The 24246-nt window shown below is 43.2% G+C and overlaps 8 protein-coding genes across 8 annotated transcripts; 6 read left to right on the forward strand and 2 right to left on the reverse strand.

The window, feature by feature from the left end:
• Positions 1-1894: 1894 nt before the first annotated feature.
• On the forward strand, positions 1895-3399 carry BDB00DRAFT_811599 (uncharacterized protein). Its single transcript, XM_053122648.1, has 3 exons — positions 1895-2251; positions 2358-2757; positions 2855-3399. Exons 1-3 carry the CDS (start codon positions 1941-1943, stop codon positions 3257-3259), a joined length of 1116 nt encoding a protein of 371 aa, XP_052982029.1. The 5' UTR covers positions 1895-1940; the 3' UTR covers positions 3260-3399.
• A 452-nt stretch (positions 3400-3851) lies between these two features.
• Positions 3852-6115, forward strand: BDB00DRAFT_927127 (uncharacterized protein). The gene is made up of 2 exons (XM_053128869.1): positions 3852-5626; positions 5728-6115. The coding sequence occupies exons 1-2, from the start codon at positions 3964-3966 to the stop codon at positions 5952-5954; spliced, it is 1890 nt and encodes a 629-aa protein (XP_052982030.1). The 5' UTR covers positions 3852-3963; the 3' UTR covers positions 5955-6115.
• Positions 6116-8099: 1984 nt separating this feature from the next.
• BDB00DRAFT_759613 (uncharacterized protein) lies at positions 8100-9318 on the reverse strand (the record flags this gene model as incomplete). Its single annotated transcript, XM_053119143.1, has 2 exons — positions 8100-8521; positions 8595-9318. The coding sequence occupies 2 exons, from the start codon at positions 9316-9318 to the stop codon at positions 8100-8102; spliced, it is 1146 nt and encodes a 381-aa protein (XP_052982031.1).
• A 209-nt stretch (positions 9319-9527) lies between these two features.
• BDB00DRAFT_192475 (uncharacterized protein) lies at positions 9528-12115 on the forward strand. Its single transcript, XM_053116420.1, has 10 exons — position 9528; positions 9677-9871; positions 9970-10078; positions 10149-10231; positions 10332-10409; positions 10478-10596; positions 10673-11288; positions 11392-11517; positions 11695-11846; positions 11990-12115. The coding sequence occupies exons 2-10, from the start codon at positions 9829-9831 to the stop codon at positions 12038-12040; spliced, it is 1377 nt and encodes a 458-aa protein (XP_052982032.1). The 5' UTR covers position 9528; positions 9677-9828; the 3' UTR covers positions 12041-12115.
• On the forward strand, positions 12107-14268 carry BDB00DRAFT_927129 (uncharacterized protein). Its single transcript, XM_053128870.1, has 4 exons — positions 12107-12939; positions 13030-13145; positions 13232-13283; positions 13382-14268. The coding sequence occupies exons 1-4, from the start codon at positions 12208-12210 to the stop codon at positions 13862-13864; spliced, it is 1383 nt and encodes a 460-aa protein (XP_052982033.1). The 5' UTR covers positions 12107-12207; the 3' UTR covers positions 13865-14268.
• A 1598-nt stretch (positions 14269-15866) lies between these two features.
• BDB00DRAFT_192564 (uncharacterized protein) lies at positions 15867-17787 on the forward strand. Its single transcript, XM_053116421.1, has 5 exons — positions 15867-16294; positions 16373-16668; positions 16789-16870; positions 16953-17145; positions 17264-17787. Exons 1-5 carry the CDS (start codon positions 16055-16057, stop codon positions 17683-17685), a joined length of 1233 nt encoding a protein of 410 aa, XP_052982034.1. The 5' UTR covers positions 15867-16054; the 3' UTR covers positions 17686-17787.
• Positions 17788-17889: 102 nt separating this feature from the next.
• BDB00DRAFT_869990 (uncharacterized protein) lies at positions 17890-20665 on the reverse strand (the record flags this gene model as incomplete). The annotated part of the gene is made up of 8 exons (XM_053126657.1): positions 17890-18509; positions 18632-18990; positions 19065-19416; positions 19475-19534; positions 19615-19770; positions 19859-19865; positions 19958-20015; positions 20121-20665. 8 exons carry the CDS (start codon positions 20663-20665, stop codon positions 17890-17892), a joined length of 2157 nt encoding a protein of 718 aa, XP_052982035.1.
• Positions 20666-21326: 661 nt separating this feature from the next.
• BDB00DRAFT_882269 (APG9-domain-containing protein) lies at positions 21327-23775 on the forward strand (the record flags this gene model as incomplete). Its single annotated transcript, XM_053128138.1, is given in 9 exon segments — positions 21327-21424; positions 21543-21656; positions 21754-21889; positions 21985-22319; positions 22479-22578; positions 22742-22920; positions 23041-23305; positions 23452-23751; positions 23764-23775. The coding sequence occupies 9 exon segments, from the start codon at positions 21327-21329 to the stop codon at positions 23773-23775; spliced, it is 1539 nt and encodes a 512-aa protein (XP_052982036.1).
• Positions 23776-24246: the final 471 nt, after the last annotated feature.

Here is a 24246-nt window from a genome sequence, read left to right on the forward strand (position 1 = left end):
CCAAAACGGTAGATGTCGATAACAGCACTATCATTGTCAGTTACCAGAACAGTTATTTTATTATATAGGCGGCTGTCACTTTATATCGACGACGGATGTTGGTGCCGTTCAATATGTCCCAGAACGTTATCATGGCGGATATAGTGCAATGTACCAGAGTATTATAAATGTACTTGGGAAGCCTGTCGTGCTATATGCTAAGACGTGGACGATGAGACGCTTCAGATAAATGTCATATATAGCAGTAAAGAACAAAGGGCATAATCAGAGACACCACTGTATTAGTTAGTCTAACAGTATGAATTAAAGAAAAGGTACGGTATAATGAAACCGAACTTGTTGGATAAAGGTAGAAACAACGATTATTGGAGCTATTAAAGACAGAAATTAAGTTGCACAATATTTTGAACATGTGATATGCGCACAAACATATTCATCGCAAAACTTTGGATAAGCTTATATACAGTGATTAGCAATATCTGATCTCTTAAACGAATAATAAGAGTTCGACTACATCTTAAAGGACCACCCGCGGCAAATGGAAAAAGGCATGGCTAAGCATTACTGCATCTCCTCCGAGAGATCTACCAGCTGGAGCCATAAGTGTAAGTTGTACGATGATGACGCACCAGCAACCGAAGAAGCCCTACATGCAGCGCATCAACAACAGCAGAGAACCACGCATCACTCTTATAGCATAATACTACACATAGATTCTTCACTGTCTATATATCAGTTTTTACCACAGAGGTCTGTAAGTCTTCCACAATAAGTTACATACTTTTCGAAGTAATATACAATGCTTCTTTATAATAATAAGACTATACTGATTTCAAACCAGAATGGTGTCAGAGGTTTCATACTAGCGGATTTCGTTTCTCTTGGATAGGTTATCATCAGTGCATCTCTGTACCTATTTATCTTTGGGTAACATCGTCACGCACGCCATCCGACAGATATGTACATAAACACGAAAAGGACCACTCTTACTCGCTTTTAGTATGTTAATGTAGCTTACATTGAAACGACGAACTTGCTTTTAGATCCACGATTATCATCAAAGCTACGTTCCGCGCCACAGGTGATATGATAATGCACTATAATTGCTCGTAATTTGGTGAACAAGGCACATCAGCCCACCATATGATTATTAGAAGCAGCGGCAGAAGCAGTTGTGTAGCAGTATAGTCGGTATTTGCTGAGGGGGCGCAGTAAACAGTCCTTCGGCGAACCCCACATATACTTCAGCCAAGAGAAATGGAGCGCATGGTGTAAAACGTTACCTGATTAGCGGGTTCCTCTGTATCACATAATTTTAGCGGCTTTCTTTTTTGTTGTTAAAGTTTATCACAGTGGAGATAAGTGGCTCCACTTTCTGATTTTTCTTTGATAGCCCATATTACAGCAAACAAAGACAGCAAAAACGATAACAAGTACATGAATATGCTGCTATGCTGCTCATACTATGAGGAATTGGTCCACCAAGTTGACTATTTCCGCTCGCGCTTTCCATATATCTGGAACAATGATAAGCACTTTGAAGTTGCATGCAAAAGACACTCTAATGAACAAGTGTGTCATTTATGAGGTGGTACGAATCTAAAGTTTCCCTTCTTGACACGAGGGAACAGTGCCTTTTGCATCACAGTCAACACATCCCGATGACGATAAAAAGAAATTCTATACTTGTATTATTGAGTATATCCCACTCGCATGCCCGCGACTTAAAAAGGGTCACCGCATCCGAATCACAGCCACACAGATTAGACGCACATCCATACAACGATAAATAATAATGATACTTCGGAAAAAGCGTCGGAGCGGGATTGGAAGAATATATAAAACGACGATTCCACTGATTCGTTCCTTTTTCTTTTTTCTACGTTTATTTGATACACATTTATAAATTCTGCTCGGTCAACAGTCATCATATATACAACATGTCTGTATCTTCTTCTGCTCTTTTTGAACCTACTCAAGTTGGACTTTGCCAACTGAAGCACCGTGTCATTCTTGCTCCTTTGACTCGGTTACGATGCGATCAAGACCGTACGCCCACGGATATGGTGGCCGAATACTACGAGCAGCGAACAACTGAAGGTGGCCTGATCATTACCGAGGCTACGGGTGTGTCCCCTAACGCCGGCATTTATCCTGGTGGCCCGGGTCTATATACAGAAAAGCAGATTGAAGGCTGGAAGAAAATTGTACAAACGATCCACAACAAGGGCGGTTTCGTGTTTGCACAGCTGTAAGTATTACCTCTGATATCATTACTGCAAATTTGAGAAAAAGGCCGGGACAAAGCATACCCAAACGTACAAGAAGAGAAGCTAATTTATTGCTACGAAAAAAAGCTGGCATCCAGGTAGAGCAAGCGATGCAGCATTTATTAAGGACAATGCTACGCCTATATCAGCCTCTGCTGTGGCTATTAAGGATGTATGCATCTTCAGTGGCAAACCGTTTGCCGTACCACGTGAAATGACTTTGAAGGATATCAAACAAACAATTCAAGAATTTGCACAGGCGGCCAAGAATGCCATTGCTGCTGGCTTTGACGGAGTTGAAATCCATGCTGCTAATGGCTACATCATTGATCAGTTCATCAACACGTCGAGCAACTTCCGCACAGACGAATATGGTGGTTCTTATGAAAACCGTGCACGCTTCTGCCTTGAGCTGACAACGGCGGTTGTAGAAGCAGTCGGTGTGGAGCGCGTTGCTGTTCGCTTGTCACCTTGGTCCGAGTTTCAGGTAATATAAGGAGGGATCTCGCTGTCAACGAGGGTTGAGGAGGTTATATATCTAAAGAGGGAAAGAGTGGTTAACGCAAGCTCTATTAAATATCTAGGATATGGAAGACAAAACACCGTATGATACGTGGTCGTACATTGTGAGCGAATTACAGGCTCATCATGCTAAGCTGGCATACATCCACTTCATTGAACCTCGTGACGATTATGGCCGCAAAACAAAGAACGATACCGTGAACACCTTGGATCCTTTCCGTGCCATTTGGAAGGGACCATTCGTCTCTGCTGGTGGCTACACTACCAACCCATCGCTCGCTGCCAAAATCGCGGATGAAACGGGCAATCTGATAGCAATTGGACGTGCATACATTGCTAACCCAGATCTTGTCCACCGACTCCAGCACGGTTTGCCCTTGACAAAGTATATCCGTGACACTTTCTACACTCATGATGCCGAAGGTTATACTGACTACCCATTTTATCAAGAGGATGCAAAGGTTTAATATAAATTTGAAGGTGACTGCTCCTCACCTAGAAAAGACACTTAACTCTACGTATCAAACCAATCATTGTATTTCTATATATCGCATTGTTAAAAACTTCATACATTTGAATATATACCAGCGAAAGTGATTATCATCTTACCGTTGATGGATATCAAACGAATGAGGTTGTTTTGTGTCTTCCAGTCCGATGTCTTTTTTGTCGAATGATTAATTTGTACGTTACTTAAAATATGGCCGCTACTAACTCTTCAACATTCTTTTTTCTGTGTGTTGTTCGTTACTTCCGAAATGTCTTCCGTTTCCTTTCTTTCTGTATGCCAAGCTAAACTAAGCTGTCATTCTACAAATCATATCACGTATTTAGCCCATGCTTATTATGATACAACGCTAAGGCGATTTAGGTTCAAACGCGTAGTAGTTGCTGCTAAATTTAACGCCGATCGGAATCGCGGAAGCAAACCTGCATTTTACTCTGCTTTCCTCTCCGTTGTAATGCGCATGGACTAGTGTAACGCACATTCCTGAACGATTTGTATGGGAAACATAAGGCTATTGTGAGTTGCCTTTCACTAGTTTTGTGCCACACTCTTGAGACTTCCGAGAATAAGCAACATCAGAGATAGTATTTAATCATAGCTGTGAGGGCCTCTTTCTCTTTTAAGTTTTTTCACCTTTGCTCCCCGAAGTCATCTAGCGCAATTATGTTACAATTTACATTGCTAAACTCATTACCTCCCGAGATCCTGTCCCTCATTGCTGCAGCACTGCCATTGGAGGATTGCCACGCGGGCATGCTGATCTGCAAGGCATGGTCAACAGAGTTCACTGCTGCATTTTACCGCTCAGTTACATTACGAACCAAACGACAGTGCGACTTGTTTTACAATAACGCATTACTTTTTAATGATGATACTGGACTTGCTCTTAGCGGGAATATTACTCGTACTTATGGCCACTATATTCGCGAAATACACATTCTCGCACCCGATCCACCACCAGCAATGCTTAAGCAACTTCCTAGGCTTTGTCCGTTGCTTACGCGCTTCGAGCTACCCGACACAATTCGTGGTGACATTCACGACCTTGGGTCGGTACCATTGCACTACACGACGCTTCCCGCACTCACGCATATCTCATTGGTTTCCGGATTGGCTGATTTCAGCTGGCTCAAAGCGCTTCCACGGCTAGTATTTCTCAACATTAATTGGGTTGGTGCAGGGTGCTCTATAAAATCCATCTTGGGCACGATTCATACTTGGTGTCCTCGACTCGAAACGCTTAAACTGACAATCAACAGCGCAAGTACGCCAACATTACAGCGAGAAACCAACGACGTTTCTGTCTACGACAAGCACAATCAGCAGCTTAACACTAGGTCAGCAGCCCTTTCAGAAGAAGATAATCAATCTGCACCTACAATGCAATCAGTTCAACTATGCTTGTCGATGGAATCAGCGAATACCATAGTAGCCACCTGGCTCACGTTTTGTGCGCAGAAATACCCAAACTTACGGCAGTTGGCATTGAATATGGACTCCAGCTACACGGACGACGGTTCCCGTTTGGGCGGTGAGAACGTCTTCTTCAGCAACGGTACCAATGAAGGCTTACTGCTGTCATCGATCGTTCAGGTTACGCACCATTGTCGGCACCTTCAATCGGTTGAATTCCAAAATTTCGCTTACAGTGAATTTTTCCTACGATCGATCAGTCGTTCGGAACAGTATCGGCAGCAGCAGCAGCTTACAAGCATCAATATCAAGGATCAGCATACCTTATTTTCTTCGGATGTCATGTTAGCTGTAACGAGTTGGTTTCAAAATTCATTGACAACCCTCTCCCTTGCGTTTTCGCACTATCCGTACTCCAACCTTGATCTGAATCACAATGCAATCCTACAGCATTTGCACCAGCTTCGACAGCTTTGTAGTCTTACGCTCGAAGGATTGTCTAGTATCCCAGTTGACATGCTATTAGACGCTATGCCTCAGCTTAAACATGTTTGCTTGGTGGTAACGTACCCTGAAATCGTCCGGAATGCCACCACCACAGCCAGCCTCACTACTACAGTCAAAAAGCATGACCTCGAGATACTGGAATTTAAAAGAAATATTGTGCCGTTACATATACTCGAATTTGTCAATCAGCGTTGTCTTTCTTTGCGACAGCTCAATTTTGAACGAGTTTCCATCAAACCATCACCCACGCGAACGACATGCCATGGTGTCAATAATTACGCTTGCTCTAATATATTCCTTCCAAATCTCGATCTGAAACAAATATCCTTGCGAAACGTTTCGTCCAGACCTTTTATACTTCAATCAAGCCTTCGTATTGGTGTGATTCAAACAAGTATATCTTCGGGTAAGTCCCAGTTTCGTTCAATACTGCTATGTTGCTGTCATCCTGGTGACACTGTTAGTGTTACACTTGATGAACTGAAAAATTGTATTTTAAACAATTAGATGTCTGTAAGTGGTATGAAACTGGAAAGCTAAAGATCCATCATGCCGAAAATACCAATACAAGGAACATATCATTGGGCTATACGGCATCGTTGTCGACAACATCAAAGCCGGCCCAAGAAGATCACACGCAAGGAGAGAGTCCTGACAACGTTGTATTCTCGTTGTTGATTAAATGTCGATCGCTCGATCAGATATACTTTAATGATATGCGACTTATACTGTAATTCTGACAAGTGCAACGTGTGCCCATTTTGATAGCGATACCTAAGTAAATTACATGATGCGTATACTTAAAACTGAGATTTTCCATTAGCTAGCTTAACATCCATTAAAACGTTTACAGCATTTTTGATATAAAGATTGGGCTATATAACAGGCCGCAAATATGCTGGTGCTCAGTTAGTGTAATGGACACGATGGATATATAATTAGGCTGTTAATCGTGAAATATAACTTAATAGTTCATCTTTCCTCTTCTCCAAGGAATCCATACTCACAATGGTCTTATCATATCATCCTCCTTTCTCATCCACGTGGGACAAAACAGTAATCTCGTTTTCCAATACAGTACTGTAAAAACAAATGACATTTATGACGGTGAAGGGTCATAAACAAAACGAAGCACGTATGGCCGGAAAAGATAGACTAGAGTAAGAACAGCCATAGTCCGTGACAACCGTCAGTAAAAAAGAATGGCTTTTGTTATGCTTTGTTTTTACTTCAATTTTATCGATGGAGCTCATTATATACATGTTATTACCAAATGGTGAGTTTATTTAGCAGCACGACTATTCTCTTTTTCATAGGCATCATTAGTCTCGAACAGCATCTTTCGATGGTATTTGATAGAATGTTTTCATATTTCTTGTACTGTCCTCGAAATTTTAGGAGTAATTGCCGATCCCACTATGCATGTATATTTGAAGTAAAAATTTAATGAGTTGCTACAAATCATTGCCTAGAATACAAGAATGCGAATTTGAGAAGAATCGAGGCTTGTAGAGGAGAGGCGCCGCACTAGGAGTCGAAGGTCTTCCACTTGAATTCCATCGCGGGGCAAAGCCTGCAATGTTTGCGCTGTATATAGTAGAGGTTGGTTAGTGGAAAATAGCCGGAGCGCTAACAAGCACACAAGGAGTCGAAGACAAACAAGGCCGCCACCATGAGAGAGAAATGCAACAAATGGAAAGGGCTGAGGTTAGCAAACTAAGATGCCCATGCAAGGAAACGTATACACGGATGATAAATCTGCAGCTTTGTATGTGCGCTTCAAGGAACGTGCTGTAACAGCATTCTTTTACTCGGACAGCGACAGTGCGGCTGCTGCTCTTCCGATATTCTACAAGAACCTGACAATTCCCCTTCTCCAACAGATCCAATAGCTCTATTAAATCTGTTGCAAAGTTTCATCTTTTCGGCCGCCGCATGCTGTTCAAAGGCTACAAACACCACGCGACATTGAGTATACAAGAGCTCTTGAATAGTCGCTGGCAGAACTCGTGTGCAGTACTCAAGGTGAGTCCAACCATTTCCACGAGCGGACCCATTGGACATGCGTCAACACTAAAAAAGTTGTTTACGATCTTACGTGGAATTTTCATGTGACGAAAGTCTAACAGGGCACCTCCACTTGAAGACGACGCAGATCTGCTTATTCGCCGGTACTTGGCTTACGAAGAACCCATAGTCTAGCTCACTGAAGGACATGTGTTCCGAGGTAGCATCGCCGGAAAGAATCCGGTTCTCCTTCATGGATGGTGTCCCTGAGTTAATAAGCGTCTACATAATTGATAGCTAGTCAGTAAGCAATGAGTAGTATGATTATTACATATAAACAATCTCTTACGTATATTATCAAAGATCAACTTGTTTATATACATAATTTGTAATTCTCTGTTACCTGGTGCATTTATTAGTGCGGCTATGATCGACGATAATCTGACAGAGTTTGCAATATCGACATTCAGTGGAAGCGAGTTCATACATAATAACGTCGGCTTTTCGGGCTGTGACGATGGATTGCATGTGTTTAAATGCTGATACGAAAATATTGAATTGTGTAATACGGATACTAAGTCGTCCAGCCTGGTAGTAAAGTGGCAGAAGAGTAAATAGAAAGGAAGAAGTAAGAGAAGAGCGAGTAGCGGGTAACTTGTGACCCAGGGTAAGTTTTATTATCGAAGAATCATGCATATACTGCATATGAAGATTAACATCGTGAGCGTCAAATTGGCTAGCCGTGTAGCGAACCTTGTGTTTTACGAATAAAGGTATAATACAAATGCTTATAATTTAAGAATATACAGATCTAGATATAGTACGTTTACCAAACGATCTAATGATAATAGAAATGCTTGTTTCCAGAATAATTATTCAAGCTTTTGGCTCCCGCGTGCTGTTGTAGATTCATAAAACGGATAGTCAATATAGCCCGTATCGCCACCTTTATAAAAAGTTTCGCGGTTGTACTTGTTGAGCGGCCAGTTATGTTTGAGACGTTCAACGAGATCCGGATTAGCAATAAACGATCGGCCAAACGCAATAAGGTTGTTGGTTGAATCAGCGACTTGTGCAGCAAGTTCAGGCTTAGTCGTGTATCCACCAGCACTGATAAATGGACCCGACCATAGCTTGCGAAAAGGATCCAAAGAGTTCTGGGTATCATTTTTAGTCTTGCGTGAGAAATCATCGCGTGGTTCAATAAAGTGAATGTATGCCATGTTAGGATGCTGTTGTTCAAGTTGGCTGACAAGATATGACCATGTTTCATACGGTGTCGCATCCTCCATTCCTAGGCGTGCGTATTGAATTAGTATCCCACTTAATTTGGCTGGTTGGCTTTTCTCTACGTTTCATCTTTTTACCCAAAAACTCGGACCAAGGCGAGAATCGAATGGCCGTTTTCTCAACACCTATGGCAGCCACCACAGCATCAACCACCTGCAAACAAAATCGTGAACGATGCTCAATGGAGCCACCATATGCATCTGCTCGCTTATTACACGATGTATTAATGAACTGGTCAATCAAATATCCATTAGCACCATGAATCTCGACACCGTCAAACCCAGCTTCTTCGACTGCGTTTCTAGCCGCCCGGCTAAAGTCGTTTACAATCTTGTTAATTTCGTCCACGGTAAGTTCCTGAGGTATTTCATAATCGTTGCCGAGTTCATTCTTGCCAGGCACGGGTACCGCAGAAGCAGAAACCAGACGAGGATGAGCGCCTGGTAAAAATTGGGTTGTCGAGGCTCTACCTGCATGTCGGATTTGCAAGAAAGCAGTTGCGCCCGGCTTCTCGTGGACCGCGTCTGTCACTTTGCGCCATTGTTGGATCTGATGCGTTGAATAAATACCTGGCGCATGTGGATAAGCACCAGCATCTGCAGAAATCATGGTTGCTTCCATGATGACCAATGCGTTCGGTGTGGCCCGTTGACGGTAGTATTCAATCATTGAGTCAGTAGGTGCATATTCGTTGTCGCAGCGGCGTCGATTAAGTGGACAAAGGACTATCCGATGATCAAGTTGTTGATTCCCCACTCGGATTGGCTTAAATAATGCTGAAGAGGCAAACGGAGAAGACATGATAGAGTAAGAAAAAAGAGAAGATAATCGGTTTTCTTTTATCGTAACTGCTTTTTGTGTAGCACCACTTCTTTATATCCCCGCTCGTCCGGACCAGCATGATTTATATGAATATGTCCGTCGACCACATAGAGTGACGCTCCTTTGTTATTGTAAAACCATGGAGATAATAGTGGTGGTGCTTTGATGGAGGAAGTAAAGCAAGTGTTGGTAAGATATCAGACAAAACTACACACTCGTATCTTCTTACACATCTCGCTGTCCGCTTGCATATTTAATGCGCTTATGTACGGTGTTTATATAGAACTATAACACGGCTCTAGATTATACTTTCAATGTGTATTCACTGCATGTAAAGATAAAGTAGTAGCGGTAGTTCTTTTATAGCAACCGATGATTCCATATTTTGTTGTCAAAATCGGGCAACATGTAGATTTCTTCAAATCCCGACGTACGCACGCACATTAGCGCTTCAAGATACCAATACACACAACCAGCAAAAAAGCTGTAATGAATCCAGAAGAAAAATCAACAGCATCCAAAAAACAATCCGGTATAGCAGCTTAAAGACAATCATTGCGCGTACTTTAACGGACGACGATTGAGCTGACAGATCAAAATCTTTTAATTTCTATTTTACGCATTGTGCAGACACAATTAGCAGAGATATATATGCGCTCGCAGGTGGTGCACCACCGATCGCTTTTGTAAAACCCACATTCAAAGCCAAATACAACACAAAACAGAAAGCTACGCCATGGTACGTTGCCAAGTTTTGATAACGTCAAAAAAATGGACAACAGTTAATAAAAGCTTTGATTATTGTAAAGGATCCAACAATCGTTTACGAATCCAGCTCGACCTGATGATCTTGCTTTACACCACTGGATACCTGAAAGCAAAAGCAATGAAGGTATGTTGTCCTTCGTAATTGTGTACGACTGTCAAGCAGATACTTGCACCGGTAAAGTATCCCCACAGCACTCATTGATACAATTTTTCCTGTTTTCTAGAGTATCAATTTGCGAAATTCAACCGTGTTATTGATGTGCCCGAATATACCGATGATGACTATGATAGATACTTGTCAGGTAATGATGTATATCGTGGATAATAAAAATGTTTATAATCTAACTCGTAAATCATTTATTTCTCTTAGATTCCGATTGGAGTAAAGACGAAACTGACTATCTATTTCAATTATGTCGAAGGTTTGATTTACGGTTCCCAGTAATTGAAGATCGATATAATTTTGCAAACAAGTCTAGAAGCATAGAGGTAAATGTTGAAAACATAAATTTTCGTACGAGAGAAATGCACTCAGCTTCACCATTACCGCTGCTTTTGGATATAGGACCTGAAAGATCGATATTACACTGTACAACGCAAACTCATCAAAGCTAGACCGCATACACCGGGTGAATACCCACAAGAAAGACAAGCTCTCATTCAACAATACGCATATGACAAAGCAAAAGAAACGGGACGCAAAGAAGCACTGGTTTCTCTGTTTAACCGGACCGAGGAACAGATTGAACAAGAGCAAGCACTCTTTGTTGAGGCCAAACGTATCGAATTGAACGAACCACGGTTAGCACGTGAGCGAGAGGCACTACTCAACGCATTGCAGCTTGAGCAGGCTCAGCAAGCACCGCTAACACCGCTTACGCCCACAGCAGCGGCAGGGACAGGAGGATCAGCGGCAGCAGGATCGAGTGGAGGTGTTGGTGCTAACAATGTGAACGGAAGCGCTGGTGGCGCCACAAATGCATCTGGAGGAGCATCAGGAGGAACGCTAGCTACCCCTGGTGGGATTGGCATTGCTGGTGGTACTGCTAGTACATCTGGATTGGACAGCAAAAAGAAGAAAAGGGCGGACGAAACTGGAACGGGTACTCCAGGAGGTAGTAGTAGTGGTGGTACTAAGAAGAACCGGCGGATATCGAATGCTTCATCCGGCATTTTGGAAGGTATATCATTTCGGTTAATATGAAAACTTGTTCTTGGACAGCAATCTTGCGATACTAACAGAGGGGTGTATCTTGATATGTATGCATCTATCGTGGCTATCAGATGTCGTGCCTGAACGGAAAGAAAAGATGATGCAAGGCGTTTATGTACGGAGTCAAAAGTTACCCGTGGTTACTAAGCAAGCATTACAGCAAAAATTATTAAAAGCGATGGCAGATTTGGATATTCGTAAGTGCAGGCTTTCTGAGTTGAACACGACGAGTTATTTGGGGGAGGGGTGGGGGACAATAGGAAGTGGTAGCACATACGCACACAAGACACACATATACTGTACATCACGCTGATGGCTGACTGGACGGATTGCTTCTGTTGATTGACTGCTATTGTTTGTCAACACCAATGTAGCTGTCCGACCGATGATGCCGACAGGTCAAGTCGTGCAGAAATACGACTTGCTGCACCATTCTTTACTTCATATGCTTGAGCTGAAAAAGACGGTTGACAAGTTGGAAGCTGAACATCGCTCAAAAATGCAACGGGGGCAGTCGATCGCCAGGGTGAGTAGCAGCTATTGCTTGCCATGTGCTGCTTACACACACACGCTGTGTGTGCTCATGTTTGTTCGTATTAATACATTTCCATTTAATCTTAACTAAGCACCATTTTTTCATTCCATGGTTCCTGCCTCGTGGCAAAATAGAAGCAGCCGCCCAGTGGAGGTCCTCGGGACAAGCGTCGCAAACAAGGATAGATTGGGTGTACATGTGTGTAACTAAAAAAAATAACTCTGGGGGGTCTCGCTTTCCAGTATGCAAAGAATAAACAATTGTCTTTTCTGATATTTGTTTTTGCTTCTTCTTTTCGCTATTTCTCCTTCTTTGGCTTGCTTCCTTTTTCCCTTTTCTTCTGTTATAACCCATGGAGGAGGACCAAAGACGTCGCCCACCCCGGGCTGTAAACATAATTCGTCCCTCCTCTCCAATGCTGCAAGCATTCAGACGCCCTTACTTTTTAGCCCACCAGAACAATAACAACAATGCTCTCAATAACGAGCATTCTTCGACAACGACGCCATCGATCACAACCGCAGGCTCAATGACCTCCTCGACGTCCACATGGTCTTCGTCGTCATCTTCGATTCTCTCAAATGAGCAACAACAGGCCTACAGCAAACTCAATGGCGGTTTTGTTGTTCATAATCGACCTGGTTCGCCATTCACTTCTGTTCGATCGCCCTCGCCCACTGGCTGGTCTGTGATTGCCAAGAATATGCAGCAGTATCATCGACCCATGTCGCCGCTGGGTTATCGTACTCAGCAACAACAGCAGCAGCAGCACAACTATACGCCACTATCTCGGATCGCATCCGCGCTGTCACAGATGTCTACTGATAGTACGGATGAAGAAGACGAAATAGACGATGACGACAACGATAACTCGGACATCGAGGACAATAGTGATGATGATATCACGCCCGACGGGTCGTCGTCAGAAGAAGACGAGCCTGAAGTCGTCGCCAGGATGAAACAAGGATGCACGATTTTGAACGGCAGGGGCGAGTTTGTCACCATCAACAACGACCAACAATCCACCGTCAGTAGTACTAGCAACAATACCAATATTCATGGTGGTGCAAAATTGAATCGCAAGGTATTTTAAAATTGCTTCGAGGTCATACGCACGGTTCACGTGCGGATTATGTATGAAAAAACATTAATTGACGCATTGCATATAACTAAGATAGCCGACTTGGAGATCGAAATCAACTCGCTATCCACGGTCAATGCCTCTTTGGAAGAACAGACTCGCCAACAAGCAGCACGTATTGCAGAACTCGAGCGTTTGATTACACAGAGGTAAGTGCCCAAAGGATACGTAGGGAGGCATTTGTACACAATGAGTAATAAGCGCATTGATTTGTTGCTGTTGTTCAACATATTAGGCAAGTGGATACCTCGTTACCTCCCACGCCCGTTTCCATGACGTTTTCTGAGGCAATAATAAAAGCTTTATTGTGGACAATGAAATAACGCATTTTCTTACAACTTCAACAAACTAACATATGAAATCTATGTTTTTTTTCTTAAATTAGAGGAACGAAGATGGTAGCACTAGTAGTGACGAGGATGATGAGGAGAGCAGTGATAAGGAAGCAGATCAAGTATTTGAGCGGATAAAGGGCATGCTTCAAGTGCTTATCGAACAAGCACAGCGTGCCATTGCTGCTCAAAGCAAAACAAGCGGACGCGTTCTCCTCCACTCCTCTTCTGGTATCGGTACTGCTGCTGCTGCTGGTACTTCAACTGCTGCAACTGCAGGCCCAGTCAATATCATGAATTTTGAGCGCGCCTCAACACCTGTCCGAACACAACGTCAACGTAGTGCTAGCAGAAACTCGGTGGTGTCTTGTCCTCCCGAGATACGACCGCGACCTGCAAACAACCGCCGCTCTTGGCCTACTGTTACTACAAGCAATAGCCGCTTATTGCGTATGGCGACGCAAACACCACAACAGCTCACTGGACGGCAACGGTCCCAGTCCATGATCCGAGCAAACTCTTCGCCATTCCATTAATACCACCAACACTGCCACCTCATCAATGCGACAAGTTTCCCACAATCTCTTACACTACTCTAAAACATCGATCTAACAACGCTGTCATCAGAATGTGTGGATAATACACACAACGTATCTATGCCCTTCCTTTTCTCCTTGGATTCCCTTTTACTATCACCAATTTTATATACGCCATTGCCCCCAGCTATTTACTCCATACTATGTTCGTCAACCATTTCTCTTTCCTTTATGTAATTTTTTTGTGGGTCGCCTGCCTCTACTATCTCTATCCCTCGCTCTCTGTCTCTTAACCTTAATACATACATATGAACCTTCTTCTTCTGTATATTTTCTTTGTCATTTTCCTTTTCTTTTACTTGCAGTTGTCTATTATTAATTTCAAAAAGTTTCCTTCAGAACCATCAATCTTACTGAACCATATACGTCTATTCGTTCTATATTGTTGCTATGCTGTTAATTACCAGACAGCGAATGCTATTGATGCATAAATGCCAACTTATCTGCCTCTTCAGCCTCACTTAGTGCTCTGCCCCCATATGAACGGCCAAATTTTGTGGGAGCCGCCGCAAGATTTTAACTTTGCTTACGCCACAGATAGCGGGTGAAAAGGTTCACGCCTCCCATACACACCGGGCAAGAGCTCCTTACAACCAGGCATACTCCCAGGGCTACTTAACGAAAGTTTTGAGTTTCCTTGAAAGCTCGACGGATTGGAAATTAAAAGGGGCTGACCGCAGAAAATCGGATGCGTGGATATGATAGTGATGATGTTAATGGCTGTATCTTTAGCATGAAGTTATTGTAGTGGCTGCTTCTTCGATATTACATCTAGCATATCCGAAACCTCGTTATACTTTTTCACCAAAGCGTAGGCACTGGTAACGGAAGACCTTTCTTCATAAAATACAGTTGTAGTGACGAATGGATCGAAATTACAGACAATTAGCATAGCTGATGTCGCTCATATATAATTGTCTTTGATTCTAATGATTTTAATGATGATGTGGTGTATCACATGATATAATTTGGCCGATGATGATGATATTGGTGCTGCCATATTATTGTGTATATAAAACAGAGCTAGAAGCCGATTTGCTTATCTTGACTTCACCGTTCTCGCTTATTGTTCTTGTAGTTATTCATTTCTTTTCAACTTTAGTGCTACAGTATGAACATACGTATAACATTACTACTACTTTTCCCTTGTCTTCATATATATAATTCATAGTATTGGCAGCCTTTCTTTCCGTATATTATGCTTAATCACTATGTGTGGAATCCATCACATTCAGCAAGGTTTCGATACTACTTATCTGCGACAATTTATCGTGTATCTAAACACAGATGGTCCAAAGATTATTTGACGTGTATATACTGATGTTCTTGGAAAATAGAGCATTACTATGGGAAAGTTACCAGTAGCTTATCATAGCGTATCAAATAGACTTATGCCAGTATGGCCTATAGTAACAATGATAGTAGCAGAGTAGCACCAAAAGAACCGATATTTATGCGAATTAAGTGTCGCAACTTGAAAAAAGAGTAGCGGAAATCCCTTTCCAATTGCTGCTGGGCAATTCGTGTCACACCAAGCACTGTTCATGTGGCTCAAACTTCCTCACCTTTTCTTATTTCTCTCTCTTCCCCCGTTTTGTTTTTACCTTCTGTTAAAAGCATCTTTGAAAAATGACAGCCAATTCACCTGTAAATGCAGTACGTAGTCTTATATCACTGGAACGCTTGGAACCACACGAAATTTAATGCCAACCACTTTATTCAAAAAACAAAAGGGTCATTCGTACGCCAATGCTGCGGAGGATTACGAAGATCGTGAAGAGTGGGCTGAAGCCGCCGAGGCTCATGCCAAAGCAGCTGGTATAATCTTCTCCGATAACAATGCAACAGTAACCGGATTTATTTTATTAAATCTTCCACTTGCAACACTTTGACAGAGCAATTTCAAAAAGCCATTGAATTTACTCAAGATGCAGTCGTATGTTTCTCTGCCTCTCCTGATATTCTTTAAAAATCATGTTTACTAAAATTTTTTGCTGCTAGACTTGTAAAACACTTCGACTTTTGCACCTGGACCATTTACGTAAAGCCAAAGAGCTCAAACGCAAGATATCAAAGATACAGCAGCAGCAAGAAGAGGAAGAACGACAACGTCAGCAACAGTTATTATTAATGCAACAGCAAGAGCAGCAGCAACGACAACAGCAGCAACTAGCACAGCAACAACATGATCAATATCAGCGAAATGTACGACAAGGCGGTGGTGTCAATAATATTAGCAGCTTTGACATGAATGGGTTACGCCACGCACTTCAACCAAATAGACGATTCCAGCAACAGCAGCATCCAAGCAATGGCGCAATGTCGCCAGCCATCGGTGGTTCGTACGCTGTGCTTCCACCAGATGGTAGAGTAAGTAGAAAAAAGTACTATTTGCTTTAAACATCTGGTGTATGCATTTACTGATTAATAAACGTACTGGATTATCAGCTTGATGATGACGACGAAGATGATTCGGATCCATTCAATAAGTTTTGGGAAGTTGTCGAAACATTAGTGGATAAACTTTCGAATCCAGTTGCATTTGCATCGGCACCGTTGAATGAAAACGATAACCCAACGCCAGCATGGCATCAGCAACAACAGCAACAGCAGGAGGAGGAAGAGGATGATGGCATGGCAGCAAAAATGGTCGAGTCGTATTTCTTCGTACCTGAGCCAATACAAGGAGGAGCAGATGGTGGTGGCATTGTAGCTGGAGGAGCTACAAGTGGAGTTGCTGTGAGGTAAGACACCTTACATAAGTATAACTGAAGTTAACAAAACATAACAGCGAACAACAAAACAGAAGTTGATTGCAACTCCCAGCTAACATACGAATGCTTTATTTTATATGACGCGTTTAGAAACCACGTTTACGCTGCTGAAAACGAACAGCTTAAGAAGAAGATTGAGCAGCTCGTGCGTCGAGTGCACACATTGGAAAAGGTATAGTAGTGGGGAAGAGAGAGAGACGGGGGATTATACAGCTCAAAGATGTGTAAAATAACCGGCATCTCCTCACGAAAAGACGGCAGAGGAAAGCAATATGTTGAAGAGCAGTATTCTTCAATTCCGCAATGATGTTCAAAAACAAGCCAAACGGATCATGCAGAGTCAAGATTATTCCCATATGCGTGCATCTTCATCAGCAGCTCTTATGGCCGCAAGCAGCAACACAGCGCCTTACAGTAGCTACATGCGACCGTCTTCAGGCGATCTCGGTAAGATATTGCATGGAATGAATTTCTTAATGTTGAGCACACACAAACACGGAGAAAGAGAAATAGAGGTATCTGAGCGACTGTAACTGAGCTCATACAATATAAACTTGTATTATAGTTGCGCGCGTCAAAGAGTTGGAGGATGAAAACCGCCAGTTACGCATGCAAAGCGAAAAGCAGCAGGCACTGATGAACAAGTATCGTGAGCGATGGGAAAAACTGAAAGAAAGCGCGAAAAAACGACGAGCACAACAACCTGATCAACAAGATACCACATCAATATCATCGTCGTCTTCAACAACAGCTGCTGCTACTGCTTCATCGAACAGTAGGACTCATTACACAAAGTTGGCGAGCTGCTCATCCGAGTATGCGAATGGCAGCAGTAGTAGCAACAACGGCGCTAGACAACCGACTTTGTTACGATCACTTGCGCAGCAATCCTCACCTAGCACCAACTATCCACCACCATCACTGCCCTTTGCAGACCCTTCTAGACGGCCGGGATCACCAGGGAAAGGACCATCATCTAGTAGCTAAAACTATACACGCATCTTCCGAGCCCAAAAGAGCAGCTCCTTATATACCCATACCCCACCATCAGCGTTTTGGCAAAAAAAAAAGTTAAAAGAACCTTCTATATGTATTACACGCCTATGTGTATATATCGACAATACTGCTACATCTATCCATTAATTACATATCATCCCAGCAACGGAAAAAAAAGGCCCCGCTCTTCCTCTCCTACGTCGCATCACAGTCCTTCTTGGTTTCATCGTGATGGCTATACTTTTTTCGCCACATGTCCGACACTTTCATAGTATTCCCTATCCCTGAGTTGTTGTGATCTCGTGTACACTCTTCACCCGTCAATCGAGCGTCGGTGGAGGTACCCTTGCTGTCGTTGTTGTTGGTCATTTCGATAAACAGATGCAGCCAATTCATTGCGTTCCAGACGGTAAAGTATTCCTCAGTCATACACGCCCTTGCCGATTTGGACACTTTTGCATGGAGGTTGTTATCCGTCAACAGCCGATACATGTAATCAGCTACGGCCGCCGTATCGCCCACAGGTAACAGGAATCCATCCACACCATCTTGGATCTGTAGTGGAATACCGCCTGCGTCATAGGCGATCACGGGGATACCCTTGTGGTGTGCTTCGGTTACTTTGATTTCGAATCCTTCACGGTGGCTCAATTGCAACGCCGCGCGTGCGTTGCGTAGGATCATGTTGAGCAGCTGGTCTGAGGGTGGAAGTCGTGCCACAGTGACATCACTGGCATATGTCATGCGACTGGCTCGTTTATGGGTTTCTTCATAGATCACGGCGCCTTCAGGATCATCAATGGAGCCATGGCCACCTACATATAGTGTGGAGTTAAGATAAAAAGTACTGCTAGACATTGCATAAACAAAGGCCACCTTTTCTCCTTTCTTGACTATCTCTTCCACGACTTCCCCAAGACATAACAAGTCAACTTACAGATGACAAGTTGCGGTATATAGGCGGGATCATAATCTTCTTTCTCGAGTCGATCTCTTAAGCGAGAATAGGCCTCCAAACAATCTGGTATACCCTTGGAAGGGTCAAAACGCGCGACTTGTACAAAATATGGACGTTCCCAATCCACTTCTTGTGCGCCTTGATCAACACACATACGGTTAAATACACGCTCATAGTAATCCATAGTATATCCACTCATATACTTGTTTAAACCATCCAATGGGTCTGTGCATGCAGGCATAAGGGCGACAGTTTTGCGTGGGACATCGTCAGGCACAAAGTTTTGGACGGGATGGGCAATAAATAGGTCGGCATACTTGATGAAATCCCATAAAAAACTAGGCGCATCATGCAAAGTTTTAATGTATCATAAATCGCCCATATAAACGTTGTTTGAGTCCACTGAACTTACTTCCATGTTTTCGACTCGCGTCCGTCAGGATGATCACGTAAAAGATCCGCACGGATTTCAATATGCGACCGGAAGATGACCCGCACATCTTTTTTGTTCTTGTCGACAAGTCTGCGGATATGTGGAATGATGCCACTGACCTGAGGGTCGTCAATCACAATCACGTCCGAAGTTTTGATAGGGTCATTGTCGTCGGCCCAGAACCGGTTTACATTCTCCTCCGTCCAGTCAAGAAACATGGTCTTGTCGCGCTCTTGTAGTTCAACGCCTGGTTTTGCCACACCTTGCAGCACGTTATGGAATTTTTGCTTGGTGATTCTATATATTTCAGGCTTGGGTCGCATCACGAACCCTGTAATATGTTGCGTCTTTGTTAAGTACTTGTATTGTGAAAGGAAGGACAAACTTACAGTGTGCCCGGATTCCTAGCAAGTTGAAAAACCGTAGTAACGCATGTCGCATCAGGGCCACTAAATGGTAAAAATTGCTTAGGAAAGCCTATGGTCGTTATGCAGGTACCTATCCACGACAGCGAATTTGCATACTCTACCTCCGCCACCTTGTGGCGTTGATGAAAAAAATGATATTTTTAAATCACGTTTCTTGAATTCCTTGGTCAATTCTTCCAATACCCGCCAGGTATCCTTGCCCACTGTTTCACGATAATCTGCTAATCCAGCCATATGGATCCAGTAATTGAAATCCACTAAAGAGTTATAGTAAAATCAGAACAGGGGTTGTTATTAGTAACGCTGCCTAATTTCCTCTCACCCGACTTGTGATATATACTACACCTTCAACCTTTATTTTAATGCGCGAAAAATTACATTGCACCTTCAATCAGTATAAAAGTATATGATAGAACTCAACAGAACATGTCATTTTTCTCTTACCTCATGGCGGAATCCAATCATAGTGCGTGGAAGATTTCCGGGCTGGTTGGGACTCATCCTATAAAAAATAATGTTCCGTATCCGTATCCGTATCGAAAGTATGTCACCATGATGCCATTGTATACAGCAACTCCACTGTCGGTATTTTTCCTCTGTTGCCTACCAAATGACAGATTTTCGAACAGCAGCACTAGCACGCTCATCTGCAGTTGGACCATTCGTTTTCACTTGAACCGGTAATGCGTCTAACTTGCTCCAAGAATAGCTCATGGCCGTCTGCTCTGGTTTATCACCGCCATCGTATTGTTGTAGCTCACGGTTCCAAGCTGAGCAAGCGACCATGTGTATCTTATAATGTTGGGCCAAGGAAAATGCTTGGATGATATCGCACAATTTGGATAGTGCTTCGCTACGATGGTGGTTGTAACTCGTGTTCGCAGTGTCGTGCAAACATAGCTGGCCCGAGAAATAGTCAGTCGTGTAAGATCCGTCATGGACAGAGATGGCGTAGTTACATACAACGCCTTCTTGACCATTCTCGCAGTTGCAGCGGGTGTTCTTATTCCTAGTTGATTTGTCGCCTTCTTCTTCTTCTTCTTCAGGAATCTCGATATCGACGCCTAAATACACAGGTTGTGGAATATGCATCACGGAGAACCGCCGTATAGACTGACGACATGGGTCACGATGCTCAGCTTCCGTTGCCATTTTGTTAATCTCGTGTAGAAAAGAAAGAAAGAGAGAGAAGAGGTTCTTGTTAAATTCCGGCCGCAGCGCTGTTAAATTGAAGGGGTCTGCATTTTTGCATGAATCCTGTTTCTGAATCCGCAGTTCAGAGAGTGCTACTGGGAAAATAGTCGTTTTGGGTCACACCAACCCGCAGCTGCTGGCCCTGATGGTGAGCACGCGGATTTATTACGACATCAACACTGCTGTTTCTTGTTTCTTTACCCCTACCCCGTTGTTACCCCTTTTCTCTTTTGGTGCGTGTGCCTCTTTTATTTTATTTTTTTCTAAACGCATACTATACGTAAGCGCACATTCATATGAAATGAACAGATCACGTTTGCTGGCACAAGAGCATTCTGACGACGAGTATGGAATGGAGGAATCGTCAACAGCAGCAGCAACGAGGACATTTAATCGCACCCTACGCTTCCAACGACACAATTATCAACAAGTTCCCACTTCTGCTTATGACTCTATTGACCAAGACGACGATAATTCGGAGGATCTAGAAGCACCAGCATCGCTCATGCTGGAAGAACAAGAAGAGCAACAACACCCTTTACACCACCACAACTCACGGAAAAAAGTCGCTACTGAATTACCACAGCCGGCTACTACTTCAACCTCAACAAGACAGCGCATGACAACACTTGATCGCACTACTTGGCGCTGGGCCAATGTCAACGATCTGGACGATTTTTTTCAAAGAGTGTATGATTACTATCAGGGACGAGGCATGTATTGTATCTTGCTTGGCCGTTTCTTGAACCTATTGCAAGTATTATTCTCTTTTGCCTTTTCTATTTATTTTTGACAGAGAAAAGGGAAGGTAGTAACATATGAATGCAATTAATAGAACGCTCGCATTTGTGATTGGATTCTCTACGTTCTTGATCGGATGTGTTGACTATTCAGAGATACCTCATCATACGTCCTTATCGGACGTCTTGGTGCCTCAGTGTATATCAAGGTCAAGTGTCTGTCTGTCTTTGTAATGTGGTGCAAATTACACCCGCATGAATAAGATCATTATGAAAAAATAACAACTCAGCTGACATGAACAGCAGATTATCAGGCACAACCACTATGTTTTTAGTCATATTTATCCTGTGGTGGGCATGGCAAGCACTACGCTTCGTATTGGATTGGCCAGCATTGAAGGAAATGCATGATTTCTACCATCATTTGCTTGAGATACCAGATGTAAGCAAGATCCCTCACTCGCTCGCTTCCTTTATAGATATGTATTATCACAGTTTATTAATCAGTAGCAATATGCCACTATTTTTCTAATTCAGGAAGATATCCAAACTGTAGCGTGGCAAACAGTATTGGAACGAATAACCAATATCCATGAAAGCAATCCGACCACGGCCAGTACATCACCTTATCGTGTGGACGAACATGCAGTAACGAGCCGGATCATGCGACAAGAAAACTACCTGATTGCTCTATTCAACAAACGTACCTTGGACATTACGATTCCTTCGCCTGGTTTACGAAACATGCATTTGTTCACTCGCGACTTGGAATGGAACGTGGCATTCTGTGTGCTGAGCTACGTGTTCGATGAACGAGGTCAGCTGCGCAAGCGCTTTTTACATGAAAAGAATCGCGCAATTTTAGCGGCTGGGTAAGTGATCTATTTACCGTATATGTATTTGATTTGTGCATGTCTATGGTGTGAGTCTGAGTCCTTAAGAAAGGAAGAGAGAGACAGTAAAAATACTGTAGTGGGGTCAGGAAGCAAGATAGAAAATGAAAATGAGGCTAAGATATATCGAACGAGTAGGCTCCGTCGACGACTTGTATTTATGGGGTGGCTTAATTTTATCTTTGCACCATTCATTTTGGTGTACCTGCTTGCCTTTTTCTTTTTCCGGTATTTCGAGGTAGGTGTACTAATGCTGCGGTATGCGTGTGTGCAGAATACGCACTATTTCCCACACATCGTCCCGTCGTCCTTTGGCGGGGGGCAAACGAACGGGGGTGGGGTTGGATCGGATAGATCTGTTGTTTTTGATGCGGAGCTTTATTTCAATTTGTTCTTGATAGGAATATCACAAAAATCCAAGCGAAATCGGCACGCGAGCGTTTTCACCTTACGCGAAATGGAAGTTTCGTGAATTCAACGAGTTGCCCCATTTCTTCAAGGCTCGACTCAGCAGCTGCAACAGTCTAGCAAACAGATATGTCGACCAGTTTCCAAAGGAAAAGACTGCCCTTCTTGCTAGGTAAGCTAAACAGAGACAAAGAAAGGGAGTGGGCGTATCTATGGTAACGGTATTCATGGTGACAGTATCGACGGTGATCATGTATGTTGCTAAATATTTTCTACCCGAAAAAAAAAAAAGATTTGTTGCGTTCATTTCAGGATCGTTTGCTGGGGTGCTGTTTGTCGTGACCATGTTTGACTCGGAAGCGTTACTGAACTTTGAGATCTCACCAAACGGCACGATTCTTTTTTACTTGGGCCTGTTTGGTGGTGTATTTGCTGTGAGTCGCGGTATGATTCCGGACGAGCACTTGATCTTTGAACCCGAAGAGCTGTTGCAACAAGTCATGAAGTTTACCCACTATTGTCCAGAAGAATGGCGTGGCAAGTTACACACGGACGAGGTAATGAATCGCAGTATATAGAATTCAAAGATAAGCGACAACAACAACGTACATCCATGTTACATGTGTACTACGCGACACATGGCACGAAAGAAAACCTAATCTTGCCTTGCACATTAACTCTTTTTTTCCTTAACACCAATAAGGTTCGAGGACAATTCTGCCAGCTTTTTACATACAAGGCGATGCTGTTTGTGCAAGAGCTTTTGAGCGTGATCTTCACTCCTCTGGTACTCTGGTTTTCGCTGCCGACGTGTGCGGAGCAAATTATTGATGCATTCCGGGAGTTTACGGTTCATGTGGATGGACTTGGCTACGTGTGCAGTTTTTCACAGTTCGATTTCAATAAACATGGTGATGCCAAGTACGGCGCACAAACTCGAGCAGAAGATGAGCACTTGATGAGTAACGACGGCAAGATGGAAAAGAGTTTCTTGAACTTCAAGGTAAGAGGACAGATAAAGAAATGATCATGTCTTTGTGTGCGGAGCGAGGAAGATCGGTTTTTTTTTTCTTGCGTTATGGCACTCAACCTAATGATATACCATGTATTCTGTCTTTCTAAACGTTCTCAAAGGCCAATAACCCCGGTTGGGAGCCGACGGATATTGAAGGGTCCACGTATCTCACGCGTATTTCGGAATTCCAAAAGAGCAGACGGGCAAGAGATGAGCCGTCGCCTACATTGCGATTGAACCGATACGGTGTGCCAGAAGGACACGAGCCAAGCAACCTAGGCGACTCGTTTACACGAACTACACATAATGTGGTTTCATGGGAACCCGAGGGAGAAGAGGAAGACGATGAGGAAGACGGACACAGCGCTGGTGGTGGTGTAATAGGAGGGCGCGGGCATGAGGAGCGACAGCAGCAACGGCACCGCATAATTGGCTTACTAAACGAAGTTTACGATCTCAATAATAAGCCTGCTACGTAATGAT

This window comes from Zychaea mexicana (assembly GCF_025766255.1).
Source record: "Zychaea mexicana strain RSA 1403 chromosome Unknown BDB00scaffold_18, whole genome shotgun sequence".
NCBI classification, from domain to species: domain Eukaryota; kingdom Fungi; phylum Mucoromycota; class Mucoromycetes; order Mucorales; family Lichtheimiaceae; genus Zychaea; species Zychaea mexicana.